This window comes from Zootoca vivipara, chromosome 6 (assembly GCF_963506605.1).
Source record: "Zootoca vivipara chromosome 6, rZooViv1.1, whole genome shotgun sequence".
Taxonomy (NCBI): domain Eukaryota; kingdom Metazoa; phylum Chordata; class Lepidosauria; order Squamata; family Lacertidae; genus Zootoca; species Zootoca vivipara.
This window is the reverse complement of record NC_083281.1, coordinates 26,132,479-26,150,369: the sequence shown is the minus strand read 5'-3', so window position 1 is coordinate 26,150,369 and position 17,891 is coordinate 26,132,479. Positions and strand designations below refer to the sequence as shown.

The following is a 17,891-nucleotide window of genomic DNA, read 5'->3' as shown; positions in this document are numbered from 1 at the left end:
CCAGTTGCTGCTGCAGCTCACAAACCTCCCTTCCTAGTACTGTAGTGATTTCCATCAGAGAGGACAGAGTCACCTCGTAGCTCAGTGGTGGAACATCTGCCTTGTATGCAGGAGGTCTGGGGTTCAATCCCTAGCATCTCCAGATAGGGTTGCCTGAAATCCTGAAGAGCTGCTGTCAGTCTGTGCAGACAGTGCTGAGCTAGATGGACCAATTGTCTGCCTCAAAGCAACTGTGCCAATTGCAATAACCTCCAGCGATTACGTATGTGGAAATGCACAGAATTGGGACCAACAGGCATCATCTAGTCAAACCCCCTGCAATGCAGAGTGTCGTCATGCTTCTTCCCAATGTTGTTTGAGAAGCTGGTGCCTTTGCAGCAGTGCTGGATTTATGTATAAGCTAAACAAGCTATAGCTTAGGGCCGCACTCTCTTGGGGGGGGGGGAAAAATTAAAGGAAAAAACCAAAATATAAGATAAAAAACAAAACCTACACACAGCAACGGTGTTTTGTGTTGTGTAGGCCCCGCCTGCTAGCCTGCTCCCTAAAATATTACTGGTTTGCTCATTTCTATATATAGAGTGGCTACATTCTGCATGTGCAAATGGTTTAGATACCGGTACCTATTAGGTCCATAAATTACCATATGGCATATATTCAACACAAAAAAACAGCGACAATTTGTTGCTGACAAATAGGGTTGCCAGACTCAATAGTGGACAGGACTTCTGTGCCTTTAATTGCCCTGCTCTCTTTTGAGTCTGGAAACCTTAAAGAGAAACCAGCAGACCCTTTGTTTAATTTCCAAGCAAAGGGTCTGCTGATTTCTCTTTTAAGGTTTCCAGACTCAAAAGAGAGCAGGGCAATTAAAAGCACAGGAGTCCTGTTCTCTATTGAGTCTGGCAACCCTACGGGTGGCGAGCCTCCAGATGTTGCTTGACTCCAACTCGCAGCAGCCAGCATCGCCAATGGTCAAGGATGATGGGAGTTGTAGTCTGAAAACTTCAGGTGGACTTGTCACAGTGCCCTATCTTTTGCCAAAGAAGCAAAGTAATGTACTGCTGAAGGCATTGCTAGGAGTAAACTGCTTGTCTCTGAGAACATTAAGAGTGAGCTGGCCTGGAGTTGCCCATCTGAGATAAGTTCACATATATGCGTGTTTAGACATGTAGGCAGATATGTAAAGGTTCTTTCTTTCCCTCCAATTATATTTCATTAAGTTTCAGCTTTCTTAACATATACAATCAAAACACAATTTCGTCTTTCCTCTTATTTTTGTCAACTTCCCACCCCGTTTCCCATGGAGTTGTTGTTTTTCCCCTTCTGCTACACCCTATCTATTAAATCATAACTACAATATTATAAACCTAATAACTTCTGTTGCTCATAGTTCAAATCCTGCAAGCGAGTTCATCATACTATAGTATTTCTGAAACAAGGCGTCCATTCTTCCATTGAAACACTCACCATTAGGTGATCTTAATTTTCCTGTTGATTTTTTGCCAGTTCTGCAATCCACCATCCATTCTTCTTTGGTAGGAACTTCTTCCATTTCTGCACATAAAGAATCCGAGCTGTTGTTGTTACATACATTAACATGGGGGGGGGGGTTCTGCCCCCTATAATCAGGGAACACTCTTCCAACCAAGCAACAAAATGGGATTGGCCTACTGCCCTCCTGTTCACCCTCTTCTTTCAATCGCTGCAGATGGCTGCTCCCTTGGACTGCACTCGGCTCATCCAGGAGCACCGGGAACTTCTCCTGCGCTGGGTGGAGCCCAACCCAGCTCCTCTGCTCCGCCTACTCCATGACAACGGGCTCTTGACCCAGCCAGAGTACTTTTCCCTGCTGGAGACCAAACCCAAGAGCAACCAAGTCATTGCGCTTCTGGACAGGTTCTGCAGCAAGTCGGAGAAGAGCCGGAAGTTCTTGGACGCACTACGGGAATTGCAGGAGGCCTACTGTCCTGAGCTCCAGCACTGGCTGGAAAAGAGCTGTCCGGAGAAAGGAAAAGGAGAACCTTCTCCAAGTCAGCCAGGCACGCCAGTGATACACCTCGAGGGCAGGAGGAGGGAAGGGCCACATTCCTTTCTTGGCAAGCTTCTGGGGGCCACGTTCCAGTGGTGGATGGGGTTAGGTGTAGATGGATGCCGAGTAACATACACAAATATTTGCCTCTGTATAGTGGGCTAGTTTCCCCACTCTGCACACAGGCATCCTGGTTCGTAGACCTGCCGGCGGGCATCTGCTCTCACACTGCTTTGCCTTCACAATCCTTCTCTTTCCTGTTTCAATCTAGAGCCTCCTCCCCAAACTCCCAAACGAGCTTTGCTGAAATTCTGGAATTCAAAGAAATACAAGCTCCCAGCAGTGCCTGCAGGCAAGTCATCCCTCCCACCTTGCTCCATAGGAGGGCTTGCTTCTGTGTATATATTTGTATCTTTGAGTGGACGGTGGGGCAGTGGGGCTCTCTTGGCGTCCAGCAGGTTGCTTTGCCGCTGCTCACCAGGTGGCAGAGGGGGAGGGACGAGACCGTGGTGTGGTCAGTATGATGTAAACGCATCGGCAAAGCCAATCTGGCGTCCCCACTGGTGCATCTGCGCATAGCATGGGCCTTGCCGCCATCTTGCTCTTTGCTCCTTTACCTCCTTGTAAGCAGCAATGTTTCAACCAGGAGGCCAGGTGAGCATCATTGCCCCAAGCTGTCCACTGGTCCCGGCGCCCCACTTTTTTTGGCCACGATTCCAAAGCTGGTTATCTTTAACATGTGTAAAAGGTTCGGTGCCATGGAGGCTCAACATAAGAACAGTTTCTGTTGTCCAATAGGTTGCTGGTTAATAGTCCAAGATGGGTAGTTGATGCCTCATAAGGAGAACTAGCTATGGTCCATGGGGTCACGAAGAGTCTAGGAGAGCTAGGAGAATTAGCTATGGTCCATGGGGTCACGAAGAGTCGGACACGACTAAACGACTAAACAACAACAACAACAAGGAGAACTAGCACTTGGGATGGGGATAGCCCATGGAATGCCCCACCAATTTTGTTAGAACTACAACTCCCATTGCCCCCAGTCAATGTGGCTTATGATCAGGGATGATGGGAGTTGTAGTCCTGGAAGGCACCACATTGGCTACCCCTGGTTTGAGAGAAGTTGCTCCGGCTCTCTGAGTGTTTTGGAGTGGGAAAACCATCAGAGGATGATGGAGTTGGCAAATTCCCACCCGTTAAGAGGGAGGGGGCTGATGTAAGAGACGTTTGTGTGTGGGGGGGAGTGTGAGTTTAGGCAAGAGAGAATATAATGAAGGTTAAAGACATGGTGTGGGTTGCAGGCCGGGGTATGTCTCTCTCTCTTTCTCTCTCTCTCTCTGAGGATGTGGTGTGGGGAAGCCTACCTGTTGCTTAACAGGAGTATGCATTGCTTGCCTTTCCTGATGCTCTACTGAAATAAACATTGCAAAAAACATATTGTTCCAACTCTTTAGTAGGGATCTTAAGGTGGCAGCAATTTTCATTCTGACCTGCCTTTGTCACCATCTGTGCTGTTTCCTTTCTGCTTCAGTTTGGTTTCTGCCAAATACAATGTTATCTGTTGGCTATCTGCCGTTTACCGTAATTTGTGTAGTTATTTATGTTAAGTTACAAATTTATCATAATTAATGACGTAATTATTCCCACAATGTTCACTTCAGTGCAAAGGAAACACCACTGTAATGAGGGGGGAGCCTCCCCAATTGCATATCATTTGCAGGCTGAAAACAACAATGGCGAATGCCGACATATTAAAAGGCGTGTGTGGGATGAACATTATGTGGCACTTGTAACAATACTCAGACCTATTGACAGTATGGGGAAAAGGGCTGAACTGGGATAAATGGTTCCAGTTTTATGCGCTCTTGGAAATGATTGCAGAAAGAGCAGTGCATCAGTCAGCTGGTTTGTGTTGCTTTGTGACAGGCAGGGCTGGCACAAATTTGGGACCTGCCCTAACGTTAGGCAGAGTGAGAGGATTGCCTCAGGCAGCAAGTGATGGGAGCTAGAGAACAGTGGCTAAGAGCTGGACAGCAGGCTGCCTGTGCCCCCGAATCTCCCCTGCTGCCCTCAGGAGGCCACTGTCCAGTCCCCAGTGTCAAAATAAGATTCCCCTGCCAGTTCAATCAGCTTCCGTATGAGAAATGCGGGAGCCATCTTGTCCTTTGCCTCAGGCGGCAAACTCTCTTGGGCTAGGAGGTCTCTGTAGGGCGCCTGTTCCCTATGCACTAAATGCTCTCTTGTCATGGCAGATGGGGAAAAGAGCAATGACCTGACGTTTCGAAGAGCCCTGAGCCGACAACTCAAAGGTAATGGAGGAGGAGGAGGAGGAGGAGAAACAGCAATGAAAGTATGTGCAAGCAGAATCCAGGACAACGGATTCAGTGCAGAAGGGGATGGGGAACTGTTTTCAGACTGAGGGCTGCATTCCTTTGAGGGCCACCTTTTGGGGGCCCGAGGCAAAACTGGGCTGGGCAACAAATGAGACTCATAACTTCGCACGGCAGGTTACAGTCCAGCCTTACAAAGGTCAGAGATTTACCCCCTCAACTCCATGCCTTTCCATCCTCTGTCCAGGCAAGCAAGAGGCATTGGCATTCTCACACTTGATTAAGCAGCATCTATTCTAAATCTTGTTAAATGAGCAGCATAATATAATACACATATGAATGCTAAGGAAGGCAGTGAGGATAAAGATGGATTGCTCAGCACATGAATCTTGAAGCTGCCAAGGAAACTTTAGTTGCAAGTTTCCTATACTGAGCAGAGGGCCCTTTCAGCTTTAAAAATTCTATGTTTTTATGGCCACATACATCTAAAGTGGTATCATACCACTTTAAACTTCCCCCACGGAATCCCCAGGAAATTTAGTTTGTTCAGGGGTGCTGAGAGTTGTTAGGAGACCCCCATCGCCCTCCCAGAGCTACAGCTCCCCCTGTGGTTTAACAGTCAATCCTTCTTCCCAGGGAAATCTGGGAATCGTAGCTCTGGGAGTGGGGAATAGGGGTCTCCCTCAGCACCCTTAGCGAACTACGGTTCCCAGGAGTCTTTAACTGTGTGGTGCCTAGGATTCCGACACAGACATCTGACTCAAAGCAATCCTGCCCATTGCAACAACCTCTGCATCTCCAGTAAAGATCCCCAAAGTAATACTGTGAAAATGCATGCAAAAGACGGGTCCACGTGGATGTGGGTCTAGAGAGAGGCTTGTTCAAACGGGAGCTGCAAACGGGAGGGCAAGGGATGGATCTCCTTGCCCTACAATAGCCAGCCCTGTACGTTCCATCAGGATTATCTGCTGTACTTTTCTGGGTCTCCTCCTTATCTTTTGCTCCAACTGCTACCCACCTGCCAGCTGCTTTGCAGAACCACCGCCGGTCCCTGCTGACCCGCACAGAGAAGCTTTGCACCAATGTGGAAGACACTGAATCCTGTGGCCACATCGAGATCCGCTACACCGACCTGCTGCTGTCCGACAGCCCTCGCTCTGCTTCCAGCAGCCACGACTACTTGCACCTGGCCTCCCGCCGTGCCCGCCTCTACTCCCTCCATGCCCCCCGCCGCCTGGCTCTGAGCCAGCTTTTCTCCCCGCTGCCCGAGGAGAGTTCCCAACCTCGCCGGGTAATGCTGAGTGGGGCGGCCGGCATCGGCAAGAGCGTCGCGGCCCAGAAGATCGTCCACGACTGGGCGTTGGGAGCGGCCTTCCAAAAGGCCCTTTGCATGCTAGACTTCTCCTTCCGGGAGCTCAGCCTCATCAGGACACCCCAGAGCCTCGAGGACCTGATCCGCAGCAAGCATGTCCACCTGAGCGGGGTTCTCCCTGAGCTGCTAGATCGGCCTGGGGAACTTCTGGTGATTTTAGATGGCCTGGATGAGTTCCGGCACTCCCTCGAGAGCAAGAATCCCCGTTTCCAATCGGACCAGCCAGCTCACATCAAAGATCTGGTGCACGGACTCCTCTATGGGACTTTGCTACCCGAGGCCACCATTGTGGTCACGTCAAGGCCTTCTGCTGCCCTTCCAGAAGACCTCTTTGACCGCCACGTCATTATCCTTGGCTTCCAAGAGCAGCAGGTAAAGGACTACTTCTTCCGCTTCTTCCGTAACCCAGCACGAGCTGCAGATGTGCTTGGTTACATATCTGCCCACGAGGGCTTAGCCAGCCTCAGCTTCATTCCCCTCTACTGCTTTATTCTCTGCACAGCGCTGGGGGAATTCTTCCCACGGACAGGGGTGATGGAGGCCTCCCCACCGAGCACCATCACCGAGGTCTACCGCCAGTATTTGAGCACCATCCTCCGGCTGCGACGAGCAGGGGAAGCTGGCGGCGCCTTGGAAAAAGCCAAAAACTTGGTGCTGCAGCTTGGCAAGCTAGCCTACGCTGGTCTGCTGAAGGGGAAGGTTGTCTTCTATGCAGATGAGCTGCGGGGTTTCGGCTTCGACCCAGAGAACCTGCCCAGCACTTTCTTGAACCAGATCTTCTTCCAGGAGAAAGACGAGGTCTATGCCTTCTTCCACTTGACCATACAGGAGTTCTTAGCTGCGTTGTATTCGGTGGCTATCTTGGACCCCAGTACTGAGGAGTTAACTTCTTGCCTGGATCTCTGGTGGGATGGAGAAGCTCCAGAAGGTGGGCAGGCCGAGAGACTTCTGCCCTCACCAGATGGACGTGCTCCAGCTGGACTTCTCGGCTACACTAGGGAGTTCCTGAGCGGAGGCCAACAGTGGGACAACCTGCAGATGTTCTCCAGGTTCTTCATGGGCCTCTTGAGCTCCAGGATGCAGGGGAAGCTGGAGAGCTTGGCTGATGGCCTAACAGGGGACCCCCTTGTTCCTTTGGCGGAGTGGCTGGGGAAGAAAGCTCAGTACGAATCAGACCGGAAGCTGCTCTCCTTGCTGCATTGCCTGGCAGAGCTCCACCAGGACTGGGTGACACAGAAGGTAGCTTCCAACCTGGATGAAGTGGATCTGTTCAAGGTGACCTTGAACCCAGCTGACTGTGCAGCCCTGGCCTATGTCTTGGGCTGCTCGGAGCATAAGAGGCTACGGAACCTCAACTTGAGCTACAGCAACATGGGCATCGGGGGGCTGAGGCGACTCCGGGGGCTCCTCCATCGGTGTGAGACTCTCCAGTGAGTACCTGGTTGGAAGTGTTCTAGCCTTGGCCATATGCCATGGGCAGTGGCTGCAGGATGCCAGCATCTTATTCCCTGCCATCAATAGGGGCAAGCAGTGGCGTTCAGGTCAGGCGTCCAATGCAAACTTGCATCATTTTAATTGCAATGTTTCTCCCAGGAATTCTCGGAATAGTTTGGCAAGGGTACTGTGAATAGCCGGTAAGAGACCCCGAGGCCAAAGCACAGAACTTCAACTCCCACAGTGCTCTGTATGCAGAGGGAATAATAGTCATAACTAATAATAACAACATATTTATATGCAACCCATCTGCCTGGGTTGCCCCAGCCGCTCTGCGTGGCTCCCAACATTAAAAAATACAACATCAAATACTAAAAACTTCCCTGAACTGGGCTTGCCTCCAGGTGTCTTTTAAAAATCCATTTTAAATCTGCAACATACATATGCCCTTGGTGTTTAAAGGAGCAGGAACAGATTTGGATGCCGTTGAATTTAGTTATTTAGATAAATTCTATGCACCGCTTGCAAATTCAAAGCGGTTTACAAGAGGAGGAAAACAGTAAAGTTAGTCTGTGCTACGTATTCAGACCTCTATGGAGTGTTAGGGGAGGGGTAGTATTTCTGGTAGGGGACACACCATGCTCCTTATGGGATAGTTTGCCCACCTTTGGTCCGTACCGTTTGCTCAGCTCTCACCTGCAGTTTCCTGTTTTCCAGGTTGCGGTACAATTCTCTGGACTGTGAGGCAGCAGCCATAGAAGCTGAAATACTCAGGTCCCCAAGGTGCCAGGTGAAACGACTCCTGTGAGTCACCTTGAATGTCCTTGTATGTGTGTGATGTAACCTACAAAAGTCTTGGCATCACTCTCACCAGTGACACAACTACTACTACTACTACTACTTAGGTGGTGGTGGTTGTTTTTAAAAGTGACTCAAAGCAACTTAAGATAGGGTTGCCATATTTCAAGAAGCGAAAATCTGGAACCAGAAAGAAGGAGAAAGAAGAATTGTTGACCCTCTTTTTTTAAAAAAAAAAATCCCAAAGCTGCTTTTTTGGGGGAATTATCCCAAGTTGTTGAGCTTTTTTTTGGGGGGGGCGCAAAATGTCTGGGATCTATGGCAACTCTACTTAGAACAATAATGCATCACACTGAAGGAGGCCACAGATAATTAAAAGCCAAAGACCTGGTGGGAAATAAATGGTTTTGCCTGGTACCTAAAGATAAGTAATGATGGTGCCTGGTGAGCCTTCCTAGGGAGAGCATTCCTCAAACAGGGAGCCACCACTGAAAAGGCCCATTGTAGTGCTGCCACACTTTGGACCTCCCATGGAGGAGGCACATGAAGAAGGGCCTCAGATCACAATTACAGGGTCAGTTCATATGGAATGAGGTGGTCCTTGATTTATGGTCATATCCACATCATGCATTTAAAGGACATGGCCTTCCCCAAAGAGTCCTGGGAAGCATAGTTTGTTTAAGGTGCTGGGAATTGCAGCTCAGTGAGGAGTAAGCTACAGTTCCCAGGATTCTTTGCAGAAAACTGTGTGCTTCCAATGTATGTATCATTGTGGTTCTAGTTCATAGAATCCTATGTCCGTAAATTCAGACAGCTCACCTGCAGCATGTGATTTGGTTTATTTGCTCAAGTTCTTTGCTTTTGTATAATGTCCCTACCTCCTCCTTGAGATGGCCCACTGCCTAGATTCCATAGGATTCTGCCTTTAACTGGGAGTTCAGACATTATGACCCTCTAACCAGTTTCAGCTCTACGGAAGTAAAATCCTAATTCCCAGAAGGGGTGTGTTTTGCTTCATTCATTCTGATGGGATAATCTGGAAGTGGGGATTTCCTATACAGGAATTCACAATGTGTTAGTTTGAATTCCACTGATTACGGGAGTTCCTCTTTGCTTTAAGTTAAACTTCTCTCTCCCCCCCCCCAATCTCCACCCCCACCCCAAATTTCTTAAGGTTTTGTGGGAACTGCCTGGGCTCTGAAGGGGTGAGGGGTTTATGGGATGCTCTCCAGGAGAACACCACCCTCGAAGAGCTTTATCTGGATATCACAGGAATCACAGATAGTGGCTTGGATAATATCATGGATTCCTTGATGGGCAACAGAACGCTCAGGCTCTTGACGTAAGTATGCTCCAATGATATTGCACTATAATATTTTGCAAACTTCTGGAAATGAAATCAAAAGCCTGCCTACCAGAATAGAATTTGGGCAGGAGGTATAATTGATTAGAGGTGATCACATTTTTGCAAAGATCCCAACACAGAGGATCTGTGTTGGGAGTAATAAGGAATAATACTGTATACATATAGGAATTTTTTTTACAGATGCACACACACCAGATAATACCTTCATGAATTTCTACAGTTTTTATTCCTGTAGTTGTAGTTTCTATAGTGTGCATTGCAGAATATGTAATCATGAATATAGTTTTTCCCTCCCCCAAAATGAAATATTTAAAGTATGCATGCATAGATATACTTATCAGATTTGGTTTTCCTTTCCACTGTATTTGTAAACAAAATAACTACCGGTATTTAATTTTAAAAGTGGGGAATGAATTTCCTTAGTTGAGCTGCAGTGAGGAGGAAGGGAAAGCCACTGAGTCAGATGTGGGACACTTGTGGCCTTCCAGATGTTTGTAGACTACAACTCCAATAACCGCTGACCATTGGCCATGCTTCCTGGGCGTTCGGATGGGAGTTGAGCTGTTGGAAGCGAAACAGCAAGGATCATTCAGTTTGGCGCTTAAGGGTTAATTCTGTTAAAGTCGACTATCCAAGAGGGAGACTAGTGGAGCTGTTGCTTTAGCAACCAGTCAGAATGGCATGACCTTTGCTGAGGTAGTACATATCCTGGCTGTGTAGTTCTGAGGGAGTGCTCCCCTTGTGTGTTTCACCCTGAAACCCTCCTCACTTGTTTCTTGAGCATGTGTGTGTGTGTGTGTGTGTGTGTGTGTGTGTGTGTGTGTGAGAGAGAGAGAGAGAGAGAGAGAGAGAGAGAGAGAGAGAGAGAGAGAGAGAGAGAGAGATCTGCATGCTCTTCTATTACAAGGTCTATGTCTATCATGGGTTGCATCCTGGCTGAGTTAATTACACTAAATTTGTTGTTAGGACACCCCAATGCCTTCACAGAGCTACTATTGCCAGAGTTCCCTAGGAAGAAGGATTGATTGTTAATCTATTCTGGGAATTGTAGCTCTGTGGGAGGAAAGGGGGCTCCTAACAGCTCCCTCAACAAACTACAGTTCCCATGATACTTTGGTGCAGGGGAGAGTCATGACTGTTTAAAGCGGCATCATAACACTTTCAATGTATAGTGTGCATGTGCCCTAACTTAGCTTGGACCCAACCCCGTGTCTATCCACATTTTCCCCCAGTATACCTTTATAACACCTGTCTTCTTTTCTCAGCATTGTGGGGAACCGCTTGAGCAAAGCTGGGAAAGAAGTCCTCTCCGAGTTGAGTCGCAGGAAGCCGGAGCTCAAGATCATAAGCAGTTTCCTGTCTGACATGGGGCTGCTGCAGGCATATTTGGACTGGGTGGAAGAGATCAAAGCAGACCAGGAACAGATGGAGTCAGTCAAGAATGCTGACGCCTTGCGCTCTGTCCTGGAAGTTCTGGGGGAAACAGAAGATCCAGGAGCCAGCCAGGAAGCTCGGGAAAGAGCTGAACTACTGAAGAAACAAATCACTGTCCTCCTGGGGGAGGAGAAAGCAAAGGAAAATGGGACCCCGTGATGTCTACTTTGCTTCACCTGTCCTGCAAATTGAGGCATCTGCTGGGAGGCCAAAGGACACCATCTCAACGGGTATATTCTGCAACATGTTGTGGATGCAATATTAGGGCGTTAGTGGTAGACTTTTACTGGACCGTCCGCACATCATTCTGCCTCAGTCGTTGTTCTGAGATGCCTCCTTAGTGTTACCTTGTTCTCCCTCTATAGTGCAACATTCCCCCTGGGGTTGTTAGGTATGGAAAGTTATTGAACTTCCAACAGGAAGCTACTACAGGATGTGTAAGCGATTAGAAATGAAGTCCTGAAATGTTTGCAGCTATAAACAGTCCTGAGATCAGGATCATGTCTTAAGTGCCCCAACATTAGCAAAAATACTTGTGGGTGCCTTCGCCTGCCCTACCTGCAATAGAACATGTCTCTCCCGTATCTACAGCCACAGCAGGCGCTGCAATTCTCCAACGGTTTGAATTCACCCCTGAAGGCGCAATCTTTCATTGTCTCCAGGAGACAGACGGATGATGCCAACTGAGTATCTGTGGACACACAATATAAAGGACCTCTGGATGGGCACCTCAGCCTACCCATAGCTTTTTCTGCGTGGGGAATCTCCCTACCCTACTCAGCCCCTTGGACACAGGAAGCTGTCTTTATACTAGGTCAGTTTATTTGTTCATGCTCTGTGCTAGCAGCTGCTCTTGGGAAGACATCTCTCGCATCACCACAGACTGCAGAGTATGAGGGCACATCTGGGCCCCTGTGGCCAGCGAGGGGACCAAGGGCCACTGGGAGCCTGTACCCACTGCCTCCCAGGAATAACATTTAAGGCAAGGGGTAGACCTCATTGGTCCTATTGATCAACTGGAGAAAGCGCAGCTGCGAAAAGGAGCTTGCTTCCTGAGAAAACGCTGCAGAAGCAAAGGCGGAAGGACGTTGTGACGCCATCCTTCAGCCCAAGCAGGGGGTGGGTGCTTCTTTCAGCCTGAGAACCACATCCCCTTCTGATCAACCATCCAAGAGTCACAGGGCAGTGGTGGGTGAAGCCGGGGGCAAAAGTGGGTGGAGCAACACATGTAAATTCTACCTTTGTACAGTAGGTGAGCTAATACACGCACTCTCCAGGCATGGTAGAGGCATTATTAAAGTCCAATGTCACATTCCAGGCAGGCGAAAACACTCCGGGGACAAAGCAGGACCTGTGAAAGCTGTATTGGGACCCTGGGCCTAAGGTTGCCCACCCCCGAGCCAAAGGAACAAGGTCTGCCAACTTCCATTCAAGCAACGATGCCAGCAAAGGGAAATGAGCCTGGCCTGAAAGGGATATAAATGTTCACAGCTCACCATTTTGTTCTGGGCTTTCAAGAGCTGCTCTACCTCCTCTTCCTTTTCCCTCCCCTCCCCTTTTCCTTGCGTGTCTTGTCTCTTTCACCTGTGAGTCTGTTGTCCGGGCCTCTCTCCCTCGTTTCATTTATGGGAGCTGTTTGGGGGAGACAATAATTGCCTGGAAAGTGGAATGAAAATATCATTAAGTAAAGGAGTAAAATCACCTGCTCCTACTTGATTCTTTTTCACTTGAACGTTAGGTTTTCTGCATGGAGGGCATGTGCTTGACCACTGAGTTAAGGTTGCACGTCTTAAATCAGGGGGATGCCAGGTTTGCCATTATCAGTAGAACACACACCCCAGATATGGGTATATCCACATGAAGGTGCTAAGAGCTGTGGAAAATCACATTCTCACTTTGTCAGAGTTCAGTTCTCATGACCCCTGGCCCATTGGCCATGTCTCCTGGGGCTGATGGGAGTCTAGTCCTTGGAAGTGCAAACAACTGGGACTATTCAGTTTGCAACTTAAGAAGGACTAATGAGCTACAAGAGTGTGCAATTGTTTTCCTTTGCTAATCTCTCATTCAGGACATCGTATGTGAACTGAAGCTGTTGCATCTGAACAAACAAACACACCTCAGACATCAGATATATTATCGGGAGCCAAAACAGGCACAATGTAGGAGTTCTGTGATCAGGTCTGCTGAACAACTTTTAAGCTAAAGCAACTGCTCTGAAATGGGTGTTTGCCTATGTGCCATGCTCCCTGCCCTCCCCCCTTCCTGATTTAAATGACATGCTGATCTAAATTGCAAAGGTATTATTAAACAGGCTGGCAAGTTACGCATCAGGAGGTGCCAATTTGCATAAAGTTTGCATTTGGCGATTTATATGTACAGATGCAAATTTAGAAATAATTACAGTATTATAATTTTAAAAACAAACAAACCTACAATGCCTGGTGGGGAAAACTATGGGTGCCTGGCTGCTCAGTCTGCTGCTCAGGTCCTGCTAACTGTTGATGGGCAACTTCAGGTTCCTTCTTGCTCTGCCTTTTTTGGTTCCTGATCTTTCAAGCTACATTCATACTATATGTACCATGATGCTTTAAACTTGGCCCTCCAGCTATTTTGGGACTACAATTTCCACCATCCCTGACCACTGGTCCTGTTAGCTAGGGATGGTGGAAGTATAGTCCCAAAACAGCTGGAGGGCCAAGTTTAAAGCCTCATGGTATGTACCACATTAAACAGTGCTTGTTTTCCCCAAAGACCTGTAAAGGTCGTTGAGGTGTTAGGAGACCACTCTTCTCCACCCAGAGCTACAATTCCCAAAGTCCCCTGGGAATTCTGTCTGGGAACTGTAGCTCTGTAACACAGGGAAGGGAACAGGGGTCTCCTAATAACTCTCGGCACCCTTAACAAACTACATTTCCCGGAATACTTTCAGGGAGACCATATGTAAACAGCCATGGCTTCCACCAAAGTATTTTGGGAAACGGTATCATACAGCTTTTTTAAAATAAATAAATTGCAAAGGTAATTACAAAAGTACAGCCTCTTCTGGGATAGGGGAATGCAGGTGCCGTAGAAATACCACATGTGAGGTCTTTAAATAAAAGTGTATGAAAGTATTTTTTTTCCTGAAGGGGCTCCCATAGCGGCTTACGTCCAATCAATTAAAACAAGACAGTCCCCACTCTCAGGCTTACAGTCTCAAAAAACACAACACCTAGTGGGAAAGGGACAGGGAGGGAAGAGGGAGCAGGGAATCAAACTGAAGGATCTTTGTCCTCATAAAGACCAGCTGGCACAGTTAAGGGACTGAAGAAGGTGCCTGATGGCATTTGTTCTGTCTGGAGCAACCCCCTGCCAAGCAGGAAACATTGTCAGGAATGCTTTGATGGTGTTTCCTGCTTGGCAGGGGGTTGGACTGGGTGGCCCTTGTGGTCTCTTCCAACTCTAGGATTCTATGAGATTTCTCTCTCTTTCTGGATAGTACATTAACAAAACTCCACAAAACTCTCATGCATAGATTTATGGGAGATAAACAAGGCACGTGTTGAAATATTGCTCACATTCCAATACACTGCTCCATGGCTCTGAATGCAGATGGTTAGAAGCATTTTATGAAGTTTTCCGCGGAGCTTTGTAAGGACAAAGTGACTTCACCTTTTCTTCTTGGGTTTGCCATCACTAGACTACCACTAGATTATAAAGGAGGAAGGGAGGTTTCTTCTCACTCCCTGGCAAGAGCCAATAGAAAGTAGATTATTTCTGTGCCTACATTTCCCAACCTGCCATGGGGGGTCTAAAAAAAGGGGGGAAGGCACTATCTTTTCTGAAGGCGCAGCATTGTTATTCCTGCCACCTAATACTAATACACAGATTTGCTATCCCTTTGGGGGCAGAACAGCATTGGTTTGGGCAAAGCCTGTGCATAAATAGCCTCCACATCAGTTTCCAGACTACAGTCTACAGAATACACTCAAAAAGTGGAGATGGAGCCATAGGGGGATCCATTCCATACATTCAATACATGAATTTCCTAGGAACTGTATTTTCCTCCTCACAGAGCTACCATTCCCAGCACCCTTAAACTACGGTTCCCAGCTTTCTTTGGGGGAAGACATGTGCCTTAAACATGCCTTGAACATGCTTTGAATGCACTGTGTGTAGTAGGCAGAAACACCTAATTCTAGGAAGCTGGTGGGCAGTGCCACCTCCTGGCCTGGTTGATGAGTAACAAGGCAGGTGGGAGCCGGGTGGGGAGCTGGCTAAAGTGGGAGGGCGGAGGATATTACCGGTACTGTATTAACTTTATAATACTTTATGCACATCAAGCGTCCTCGCTGTGCAAAATGTGTCTGTGTTCGCTTGTGCAAATTACAGGATTTTCTCGAGTCTAATCCGCCATCAAATCTAATGCGCAGCTCAGTTTTCAAAAGCTTGAAACCAAAAAAAGTATTTGCTGGCAAATGTAAAGGTGCCATCGAATCTAATGCGCACCTTAATTTTCGCAACGTGATTTGGCAAAAAGGGGGGGGAGGGGGGGAAGAGCATTAGAGTAAGCATGGTAATTCCTTCCCCTCTCGTCATTCCCATCTCTGCCTTGATGGATCGCTGCTGTGCTGAAGGCATGAAGCAAACCCTCTCTACCCCATCACAATGAATTAAAAGGATGACCACCTTCCCCCAACTCTCCCAGGATGGGATCCTATGCCCTTTGTGGCAGAACTTTGGCCAGTGAAACTCCCCATGCCCATCCCTGACTTTATGCAGGAGGAAAGGTCAGGGGTGGTGGTAGAAGCTCTACCTGATGAACCTCAGCCTGCCATGCTGCTTTAAAATGCACAGGAGCCATGTTTGTTAGGAGGAATGTGGAAGCAGGGGCTAGAAGCTGGTCAACTGGAGGGGGGAGTATCCCTAAAAGATCCTGATATTTTCCTCCTATCTACCCTCGTGTCCTTTATAACATTAATAGCAGTGCTGCAAGGGACACGGGTGGCGCTGTGGTCTAAACCACAGAGCCTAGGGCTTGCTGATCAGAAGGTCAGTTCGTGTCCCCGCAACGGGGTGAGCTCCCATTTGAAAGCACATCAAAGTGCAAGGACAGTAGATAAACAGGGAAGGTAAACGGCGTTTCCGTGCGCTGCTCTGGTTCACCAGAAGCAGCTTAGTCATGCTGGCCACATGACCTGGAAGCTGTATGCCAGCTCCCTCGGCCAGTAAAGCAAGATAAGCGCCGCAACCCCAGTCGTCCGCGACTGGACCTAATGATCAGGGGTACGTTTACTTTTAGCAGTGTTGCATTGGCGTTAGTACTACTGTACTATACTAGTAGCATAGTAGTAATATTTCTGTAGCAGTATTACTAGTACTTTTTTCTGGGGGAATGCATACCCCTAAACATTTTGTGAATCTTTGTACTTTTGTCTATTTACTGTATTTATTTTTCCCGATTTGAACTATAAAATGGTGATTTTCTTGAGTCAAAATAAGAGTACCACTAAACATTTTTCTTAGAAAAAAAGCACTGAGTATTACTGTTATGTATTGGAATTCTCACCCTGGCAACCAGGGGTATTGCGTATACAGTACAGTACAGTTTCACTCAGGTCCATGTCAGTTAATTTAGGGGGGAAACCCTAGGCTGTTGTTGTTACAATTTTTTTAAAAAAACATTTTTATTAAAGATTTTTTTTGAATTACAAAGGTGTGTGCAGTGTCTCTCATCCGGCTGCCTATATAAGCAGGCAGGCTGAGCTGTTCGGTTCAGTTCCAGCTTACTTATAAAGAACTACTTGGAGAAATATCTGTATCGTGATATGTCCACCCACTACTTAATAATTACGAATGTTAATACATGACTATGGACTACTACTAGTATTATACTAGCAGTACACTGCTAGTATATTATTAATGCAACTACATCCCTATACTAGTAGTAGCACTAGCAGCATTGTTAATACTAATGATAAACATTATTAGCGTGACTAGAGTATCAATGATGATAATAAGTATTCTACCTTCCCGCGTTCTCGCGCTGTGCCTCTTGAAGCCCCGCCCCTTCATCTAAGTTTCTAGGCCCCTCTCCCCCGTAGGCTAATTCCAGCGCTCCAATAGGTCCCCCCCCCCTCTATGTATACAAATGAGGTCTCTGGGCGCCACCCTTTAGCGAGAACAACTGCGCATGTCTGGGCGTTTTTGGGGTTTTTTTGCCCGTGTCCTCGTGCTGCAGGAGTCGCTGTTGGGCGCGAGACAGCAAAGTGGATTGCAGGTAAAGCGCGGGAACCGTTTGCAGCCGGGTGCATGGGAGGAAGGCGCCCTAGCTGGGTTTGTGTCCCCAAGCAGGGGCTTTTCGGGGGGTGGAAAACATTCGTTCTAAAAACCTTTTATCGAAATACGCAGAGCTACCCGGTCTCCTTTCCTCTCCAAGCCAGCAAATTTGATGCCTGCACGGCTCTTCCCAGACACTTTGCTCCAGCAGCCCAGCGGCTGCTTGCAAGGCCAGAAAGAAAGACCACGGTGCAAGGCTTTAGATGCCTTTTGCACGTAGGCATTTTGGGAATAGCCACAGGCGTGGGAATGCACTGTAAGGAGGGGGGGGGGGGAATGCTGAGGTTCAAAGTACGGTAGCTTGCAAAGTTACTGTTCGCTGGGACCCTCTCCTTCCCCAACCCCCTTTTCTGTGTGGGCAGCTTGCAAAGACAAACCCAAGAGGAAAGACGCTCAGTGCATGCCTAAAGGCGTTTTCTTTACTATTTATTGCATGGGTTGGTTTCTGTGCCATTAGTTCCAGCGGGATAAAAATGATTTGTGCACGCGCGCACACGTATGTCTCATGCATGTGTGTCTCCCTTGCTACATGCACCACTTGGAGACAACTGTGATTAAGCAGCATACAAATCGTTGTAATAAATAATAGTTTCTTTAAAATAACTTGGTGATATCTGAACGTATTCCAAACAAAAATCCAAAACTTTTCCATCTTCGCCAGCTCAATCTTTTGCCTCCTTCAACACAGATATTGTAGAGTAGGAGAGCCTGGTGGTCTGCTTACTTTTGTTTTCTGCATGCAGGGGAATTAAACATGATTTCCCAGCAACCCGAGTTTCATATTGGGGTGAGTTGTCTTTGCAGGTAGAG

At 47.7% G+C, this 17,891-nt stretch overlaps 1 protein-coding gene across 1 annotated transcript; it reads left to right on the top strand.

The window, feature by feature from the left end:
- Positions 1-2,233: 2,233 nt before the first annotated feature.
- Positions 2,234-12,464, top strand: LOC118087899 (NACHT, LRR and PYD domains-containing protein 12-like; the record flags this gene model as incomplete). The annotated part of the gene is made up of 6 exons (XM_035120962.2): positions 2,234-2,381; positions 4,282-4,338; positions 5,385-7,161; positions 7,883-7,969; positions 9,138-9,305; positions 10,595-12,464. Coding segments are annotated over 6 exons (2,565 nt in total), but the record flags the coding sequence as incomplete, so codon positions are not given.
- Between the last annotated feature and the right edge of the window lie 5,427 nt (positions 12,465-17,891).